Genomic DNA, 9,346 nt, shown 5'->3' on the forward strand with positions numbered 1-9,346 from the left:
TCAAGCGTGCCTTTTATGTTTGGAAGTGAAATGCTAAACATTGAAGTTTCTAATAAGGAGAGATGTGCTGTGATCCATGGATCAGTCCAAAACCCAAGTCCAAGAAACCAACCTTTGGGTTGGTTGTGACCGAGATGGGTTTAAGAAAATTATTGGAAGGCTATGGATAATCGTGGTAATATAAACCTATAGCAACATGATTTTACTTGGAAAGAACCTAAAAAAAAAGTTTTATTTGTCAGGCCAAGCGATTGAGCTGATGCATTAACCATTAGGTTAATCTAGGTCGTTAACAGGTATGCCAGTCCATTATTATTTACATTGTGTCTTTGTCTTTGTTTACATTTGATTTCACACTGGAAGCAAACAAGGCAGTTTTCTCTCTACAAGCAAATATGTATGCCATGTACAGTCTATTACAGTGTATTACATTGGGGGCTTTGGAGGGGGTGGAGAACGAAGTGTTGCTGGACATGTATGACACTGTCCCCCTCCAAAACTAACCATATTTGGTTAGTAGAAACCCTACTGAGTATTTTTCACCACACTTTAGCTGAGACAGGTAGAAACGTGTTCTCTTTACAGCCCAATATTCTCAACATAATATAGTGTCAACAATTGTACTTTCATTATTGGTCTTAGAAAATATATTTTTTACATTTGTTTTCAGAAATTACATTGCAATTTCTTGTTTGCTGAATAAAAGTGTCCATTGATTAAAATTCAATATAATTTGAATGAGTTATACACGTTGTCATTTTTTCAAATGCGGGCTTTTATTTTGAATGTTTCTTACTTTGCCATACGAAAGTGACGTCATCGTCTGAGCTTCTGGCAAAAATACTAGTGCGTGTACTAATGTCTATACTATATTGACATAAACAGCGGCTGTTCGTGACCAAGCATATGTAAAGCAATTCTGCGTGAATATACGCAAAGGTAAGCAGTTGAATCCAATATCGAATGTTGCCAGTTTGATAATATCCGTCGTGCGTGTGTAATACCGCACAGTGGTGCTTTGATGTTTGTCAAAGGAGCCGGGCAACATTTTGCAATATGGAAACATTTTATCCATGCCAATGCCCTATGCAAGTATTCTACACAATGATTTACATCAATAACTTAACACAAAATAAAAATACAACAGAATATCGGAGCAAATACGCAACAATCTATTCGTGAGTTTTGGATTAAAATGGCAGGCGTAACATTGTGTACCATGTAGCATAATGGTCGTTTGCACATCAGCACAGTATCTCGACCATAGGCGCAGCGCACAATGTATAGCAGGAACAGAAGACACGGTGCGATGTGTGTTTCTGGCTAGGCTACATATATTTAGGCTACATATATTTGGTCCAGATCAAACTTTGGCAGAACAAGTGTCTTTAAAAAAATATATGTATTTTTATTAAGAAATATCAACAAACAAAAGAGGAATAGTCACATGAAAACAAGCTTACATACTATTTACATTGCCAGGAAACCTAAACAATATTCATATTCATTAATAATACAACAAGTTTTAATTGCCTTTTTGTTTTTCATTTTAGTTAAAGTAGTGCCATATTGTTTAAATTAATTTATAAAGTGGGAAAAAGTTAGGTTTTGAATTAAACAATTTGCATTTGTGAATTTGAAATTTACCTAGTATTATTAGCAGTTGAAATAAATATACTACATCTTTATCTATGTCAGAATTTATTTATTGGTATTTTAAACTTTTCAAGAAATTCCCCATATATGAGTAGATATCCATCCTCATTCAGTAACTGACCAACCAAAATAATTTTATTCTCAAACCAGTTACGAAAAAAAGAGACTTATTTTTAAATCGTATATCTTTGTTGTTCCATAGGCAGTATCTGAGGGGGAAAATTGTGTTTATACGCTAACATCTAAGCTAAAATTGCCTGCTTATGGAATTTGGCCAATTTTACTGGGATTTTATCAACATCAACATTATATTGAAGCAAAAATTCTAAACCACCAACAGAGTCAAATAAATACTTAGGGAAGACATACCAAATACTGTTCTGGTTCTTAAATATACTTCAGAATCCAATTTATTTTAAAAGTATTATTTAGAGTATTGAAATCTAAAACCTCAAGACCTCCTTGTACTTAGTGAGAATATCTTTCCGTAGACAGTGAGGCTTGTTCCTCCAAATGAAATGATAAAGAATCTTATCTAAGTCCTTTACAATTTTAGGGGATAAGTCAAGTGATAACGAGACATAAACCGATCTGGATAACCCTTCAGCTTTGGACAATAAAACCTGACCGCATAACAAAATATCTCTTAGCAACCAGAGGTTCAATTTCTTCTTTGTTTTCTCAATAATGGGGTTAAAGTTTAGTTCACTCCTTTGTTTTTCATCCTGGCATATAAACATTCCAAGATAAGTAACCTTATCTTTAATTGGGATACCATATACTTCCTGTAAAACACAATCCTTGAGTGGAAATAAGACTGACTTTTTGATATAAATGTTCAAACCCGAAACTAAGGAAAAGTCCTCAATACAGGAAACTGCTCATTCCTGTCTCTCAAAAATATGGTGGTATCACCATATATCAGCCAGTTGACATAGTTTAAATTCATTGCCAAGTGCTGAAACACCTTGAAAATTCCCTCTCTTGATATGAAAAAGCATACTTTGAGTAACCAACACAAATAAAAATGGACTAATTGGGCAGCCCTGCCAAATGCCACGGCCTGAACAAGTGTATTTTGTTTGACAGTAATTGTTTCAAACACGCATGAATTACATAAACGGTGGACACTTGATAAGAGTTTTTGGGGAGTTGGTGTAAACTGGTCTAAACAAAACAAAATAATCTATGCAAAAATGGAATAGGAGAATGGTATCCTTTATACAATATAAAATGGCTTTAAATCCTGTCATGACATGGTCATGACATAGGCAGGTACATTGTTATAGTACAGAAGTAGTATAAAACAATGTGTAAACTGACCATAACTACCATGTAAATATCAAATGAATATGTGGCATGAGTTTTCACTACCAACCACACCTACTTATTAGATCTTACATGTTTTATTCACAGAAAGCTCTAGTGATGGGGAAGTCACACTCCCACTTGTCGAAGGGGAAAGATGACCGTGGCAGTCAGAGTGGCCTGACGACTGGTCCAGAGTACATAGATACACAGAGTGAAGAGGATGGAAAGAATGGAGATGTGTCTCAGTTCCCCTATGTGGAATTTACTGGCAGAGACAGTGTCACATGCCCCACATGCCAGGGCACTGGCAGAATACCACGGGGTAAGGGGATAAACACGAAACAAATACATTCCTACACAGTAATAAACATGAACCCTCACTCACTGACACAATACACATCTGTAGTAAAACTGTCCCTCGTGAGCTGCTAATAATTTAGCCTCATTTGCATTTTGACTTGATATTCAAAGAAGAATGCAAAACCAGAAACGAGGCTACCTAGAAACACTGACTTCCAACATCAATTGAAAATGGAAAAGACGTAAGTTGAACCAATATCAGTTTCCTCTGTAAATGGCTTTGTCATCACGTCTCTAATGCAGGCCAAGAGAACCAGCTTGTGGCTCTGATTCCATACAGTGACCAGAGGCTCCAGCCAAGGAGAACGTAAGTCTCATCTCACTCAGCCAGACGTCTCTTTATTGAAAGCTGTGCAATTGAATGATTCAACTGTGGTTGACTGTGGTCTATATCCAACTCTTTTAATGGCGCTTCCTCCCCTTTTCTTGCAGAAAGCTTTATGTCACTGTGTCCGTGTCTCTTTGCCTTCTGCTGTCTGGCCTGGCGGTGTTTTTCCTGTTCCCTCGTTCTATCGACGTCTCCTATGTGGGCGTGAAGTCTGCATTCGTCTCCTATGACCAGGACAAACGGATTGTCTATCTCAATATCACGGTGAGCTCCTCGCTCTGGTGTTAGTTGTCCTTCTTGTGTTTCCATCTCAGGGTTGACATGGATTCAAATCAAATTGTATTTTGTCACGTGCTTCGTAAACAATGGGTAGACTAACAGTGAAATGCGTACATACCGGCCGTTCTCAACAATGCAGAGAGAAAAATAATAAAACAACAATAACACGAGGAATAAAACACAGTGAGTAACAATAACTTGGCTATATACACGGGGTACCAGTACTGAGTGAATGTACAGAGGTATGAGGTCATTGAGGTAGATATGTACATATAGTTAGGGGTAAAGTGACTAGGATAGATAATAAACAGTAGCAGCAGCGTATGTGATGAATCAAAAGAGAGTCCTGGTTATTATTTGATTAACAATGTAGCAGTCTCAAGGCTTGGGGGGTAGAAGCTGTTCGGGGTCCTGTTGGTTCCAGACTTGGTGCATTGGTACCGCCTGCCGTGTGGTTAGCAGAGAAAACAGTCTATGACTTGGGTGGCTGGAGTCTTTTACCATTTTTAGGGCCTTCTCTTACACCGCCTGGTTCGGAGGTTCTGGATGGCAGGGAGCTTGGCCCCAGGATGTACTGGGCCGTATGCACACTACCCTCTGTAGCACCTTGCGGTCGTATGCCAAGCAGTTGCCAGACCAAGTGGTGATGCAGCCAGTCAAGATGCTTTAAATGGTACACCTGGAGAACTTTTTGAGGATCTGAGGGCCCATGCCAAATCTTTCCAGCCTACTGGGGGAGAGGTGTTGCCTTTTTCACAACTGTGTTGGTGTGTGTGGACCATGTTAATTCCTTACTGATGTGGACACAGAGGAACTTGAAGCTCTCGACCCGCTCCACTACAGCCCTGTCAATATGGATGTGGGCGTGCTCGGCACTCCGTTTCCTGTAGTCTACAATCAGCTCCTTTGTCTTGCTGACGTTGAGAGAGAGGTTGTTGTCACTGAGGAGGAGGTGATCAGGCCTACCACCGTTGTGTCGTTAGCAAACTTATTGATGGTGTTGGAGACGTGCGGTCACGCAGTCGTTGATGAACAGGGAGTACAGGAGGGAAATAAGCACGCAGCCCTGAGGGGCCCCGTGTTGAGGGTCAACGTGGTGGATGTGTTGTTGTCTACCCTCACCACCTGGGAAATACTTTTTTATTTTTTTACTTGGGGGCGGCCCGTCAGGAAGTCCAGGATCCAGTTACAAAGGGAGGTGTTCAGTCCCAAGGTCTTGAGCTTAGTGATGAGCTTGGAGGGCACTATGGTGTTGAACGCTGAGCTGTAGCCGATGAACAGTATTCTCGCATAGGTGTTCTTCTTGTCCAGGTGGGAGAGGGCAGTGTGGAGTGCAATAGAGATTCCGGCATCTGTGGATCTGTTGGGGCGGTATGCAAATTGAAGTGGGTTCAATGTAATGACACTCTTTCCAACAACTGTTGTGCCGTATGGCTTTTCTTCTAGAACACTCTGAACATCACCAATAACAACTACTACGCTGTATCCCTGACCAACATCACAGCCCAAGTGCAGTTCTCTAAGACGGTGATTGGGAAGGCCCGTATTAGCAATGTGATGACCATCATACCACTGGATAAGCAGCAGGTGGGTCTTTACCATGTGTATTTTAGAGTAACATGCCTTGGTGTAACGGCTTGTTATAAACATATTACAGTGTATAACGTGTGCATCAAAGTTGCACCTTGAAGTGCTTTTCTATCCCTCGACACAGCAGCTCATTGTTCTACCCGCTTTGCTGCAAAATCTAGCAACAAAATCAGGCAACATTGATAATGAACCTTGTTGTTGTTGAATCCACTAGAACACCTGTCCCTGTTCTGAGGGCATCAGTAGAAGCAAGGATGGAATAAGGATGGCATTTTTGGACTGTTGCCCTCAAAAGTGACTCATTACTTAGTTAGCACTCAACTGCCCTGTTCAATATGGGAGATGGATAACTTCTGCATTAAAACATATTGCTTATTTCAGATTGACTACACGGTTCCCACAGTCATTGCTGATGAGATGAGTTATATGTTGTAAGTATTTATTGTAAGTGTTTCACTGCTAACTACATTTTATTGTGTGGTTGACAGTACAAATGGTGACATTTCTTGAATACATGTTTTGTGTTTGCAGCGACTATTGCACCCTGCAGTCCATAAAGGTTCACAACATTGTGGTCATGATGCAGTAAGTACAGGGTGCATTCGGAAACTATTCAGACCACTTCCCTTTTTCAACGTTTTGTTACGTTACAGCCTTATTCTGAAATGTGTCCCCAAACATTTTCTTGCTCATCAATCTACACACAATACCCCATAATAACAAAGTAAAAAGAAGGCTTTTAGAAATTTTCGGAAATGTATTTTAAAAAACAACAACTGAAAAACCTTATTTACATAAGTATTCAGACCCTTTGCTATGAGACTCAAAATTGAGCTCAGGTGCATCCTGTTTCCAGTGATCATCCTTGAGATGTTTCTACAACTTGATTGGAGTCTACTTGTGGTAAAAAACAATATAATTGGACATGATTTGTATAGGCACACACCTGTCTATATAAGGTTCCACAGTTGACAGTGCATGGCAGAGCAAAAACCAAGCCATGAGGTCGAAGGAATTGTCCGTAGAGCTCAAAGACAGGATTGTGTCGAGGCACAGATCTGGGAAGGATACCAAAACATTTCTGCAGCATTGACGTTCCCCAAGAACACAGTCACCTCCATCATTCTTCAATGGAAAAAGTTTGGAACCACCAACACTCGTCCTAGAGCTTTCCACCCGGCCAAACTGAACAATCGGGGGAGATGGGCCTTGTTCAGGAAGGTGACCAAGAACCGATGGTCACTCTGACAAAGTTCCAGAGTTCCTCTGTGGAGATGGGAGAACCTTCCAAAAGGACAACCATCTCTGCAGCACTCCACCAATCAGGCCTTTATGGTAGAGTGGTCAGACTGAAGCCACTCCTCATTAAAAGGCACATGAAAGCCCACTTAGAGTTTGCCAAAAGGCACCTAAAGACTCTCAGACCATGAGAAACAAGATTCTCTGGTCTGATGAAACCCAGATTGAACTCTTTAGCCTGAATGTCAAGCGTCACATCTGGAAGAAACCTGGCACGTCTCTACGTGAAGCATGGTGGTGGCAGCATCATGCTGTGGGGATGTTTTTCAGCAGCAGGGACTGGGAGACTAGTCAGGATCAAGGGAAAGAGGAACGGAGCAAAGTACAGAGAGATCCTTGAACGTAACCTGCTTCAGAGCGCTCAGGACCTCAGACTGGGGCAAAGATTCAATGTCCAACAGGACAATGACCCTAAGCACACAGCCAAGACAACGCACGAGTGGCTTCAGGACAAGTCTTGGAATGTCCTTGAGTGGCTCAGCCAGAGTCCGGACTTGAACCTAATCGAACATCTCTGAAGAGACCTGAAAATAGCTCTGCAGCGATGCTCCACATCCAACCTGACAAAGCTTGAGAGGATCTGCAGACAAGAATGGGAAAAACTCCCTAAATGCAGGTGTGCTAAGATTGTAGCATCATACCCAAGAAGACTCAAGTCTGTAATCACTGACAAAGGTGCTCAAACAAAGTACTGAGTAAAGGGTCTGAATACTTATGTAAATATGATATTTCATTAGTATTATATATATATATATATGCAGAAATGTCTAAAAGCCTGTTTTTGCTTTGTCATTATGGGGAATTGTGTGTAGATTGATGAGGGGAAAAAAATATTTAATACATTTTTATACGGTTGTAATGTAACAAAATGTGGAAAAACACTTTCTCTATGCATTGTACCTTTTCAAATATTTCTACTAATACATTGAGTTTACACATTTTACTGTACCTACTCTATATATTTTGTCCAACCTCACATGCCCATGTGGGCAGCCATTTTGGGGAAACTGACTACTGTCTATTGACTGGTTTTCAGGGTGACTGTGACCACATCCTACTTCGGGCACTCGGAGCAGGTCTCCCAGGAGATGTACCAGTATGTGGACTGTGGGGGCAACACCACCTCGCTGCATGGACATGTGAAGATGTATCAGTAAGGCAGTAAAAACACAGCTATAATGGAAGCCCGTCGATCTAAAGGTCGACAAAAGGGTTTTTACAGAGTTCCTTTGGGCACACGTCTACTCCTCTCGTGCAAATTCTTCCTAATAGAATGATCCAATCCAATGTGTACAGGCATTTGAGATAAAGATGCACTCAAGCTTTGTATGGGAAATGTAATCATCAGAAAGTATTTATACGGCAGAGGTGTTGATGTAATTTAATCTGTACCACTAACCATCCCAGACCACTAGGTATGGGACATGCAATACAAATAATAGGACAGCATCCATTTTGATTATTTTGATTATCAGCACCACTAATCACCCCAAACCACTTTTTGATGGCCTTTTTATACCAGCCATTTTGTTTTCTTCAAGGATTGTTTTGTACATAATTGTACTTACTTCCTGATGTGTGTCGTTACTCTTACATTTTCATAGTAATGATAGTTAGATATACATCTAATTCTAAGGTGACATATCATGTCGGGGTGATGTCAGAGTAATTAGGATGACTACGGACCTTAATTAGATTGCAATATTTAGGTATTTTAATGAGAGGAATCTTGTATTTTTATATCATTCAAATACAGTACCTATAACTATTAGATGTGTTGTTTATGATGTGAATTACTCTTTAATTGTAAACCTCTATGAATTGTTTGTTTTAATGGAAATGTTACGTGTTTTTTCTAACTTGAGTAGTAGACGGCTACCTATTTCGAAATGTGATATTACATAAATACCCTCAATGGTGTTGTAAAATTAGGTTTTTATTTTATCTTTGAAATTTGATTTTAAGAGGTTATTTTATCTTTACATTTTTTGTTTGATGCCCTTTGCCGCTTTTAATTCGTCATAGTTTATCACTGAAATTTGCAAGTAAATTGTGATTTTTGAGTTTGTGTTCATTTCTGAGATTATTAAATGCCAGGATACTGTAAGTATCCATTTGTTATATTCCTTGAACATTTGTTGTAGCTTTAAAGTATTTTGTGCATGTACAGAAGACTGAACTGAGGACAATAAAAATGGCCAATATAAAATATCAGATGCTTACATTGTTTAAATGATCTGATATACTCTATGGAGGAATTACTCTGTGGAGGAACAATCACACTATATACTGTTGGATATGTCAAAGTGCCATATTATGTCCCAAATCATCCAAGAAGAAAACTTTCATCAGTTTAAAGTCCGTTCTGAATCCTCACTGAGGTACGTTGACTGTGTACTACTGTGTAATTGTGGATACTGTCCATGTAAGCCACTGCCAGTCATACAGTACATGTAACAATGTTTTTTCCTTGCATGAAACTGGGAATATTTTGAGGTTTTTGTTTGGTGCATTTATTGATAG

At 39.6% G+C, this 9,346-nt stretch overlaps 1 protein-coding gene across 1 annotated transcript; it reads left to right on the forward strand.

Moving 5' to 3' along the window:
* Nucleotides 1–803: 803 nt before the first annotated feature.
* Nucleotides 804–9,034, forward strand: LOC112230015 (transmembrane protein 106B). The gene is made up of 8 exons (XM_024396235.2): nt 804–939; nt 3,073–3,289; nt 3,571–3,634; nt 3,760–3,919; nt 5,381–5,521; nt 5,906–5,955; nt 6,056–6,109; nt 7,860–9,034. The coding sequence occupies exons 2-8, from the start codon at nt 3,085–3,087 to the stop codon at nt 7,978–7,980; spliced, it is 795 nt and encodes a 264-aa protein (XP_024252003.1). The 5' UTR covers nt 804–939; nt 3,073–3,084; the 3' UTR covers nt 7,981–9,034.
* Nucleotides 9,035–9,346: the final 312 nt, after the last annotated feature.

The sequence above is a fragment of the Oncorhynchus tshawytscha genome, linkage group LG03 (genome assembly GCF_018296145.1).
Source record: "Oncorhynchus tshawytscha isolate Ot180627B linkage group LG03, Otsh_v2.0, whole genome shotgun sequence".
In the NCBI taxonomy this organism is placed as follows: Eukaryota; Metazoa; Chordata; class Actinopteri; order Salmoniformes; family Salmonidae; genus Oncorhynchus; species Oncorhynchus tshawytscha.

Bases quoted from the DNA above. Each gene is read 5' to 3' on its own strand.
- LOC112230015 (XM_024396235.2), top strand. From the start codon at position 3,085: ATGGGGAAGTCACACTCCCACTTGTCGAAGGGGAAAGATGACCGTGGC. The intron at 3,920-5,380 runs GTGAGCTCCTCG...CTTTTCTTCTAG, and splicing joins TTGTCTATCTCAATATCACG to AACACTCTGAACATCACCAA. The intron at 5,956-6,055 runs GTAAGTATTTAT...TTGTGTTTGCAG, and splicing joins GATGAGATGAGTTATATGTT to CGACTATTGCACCCTGCAGT.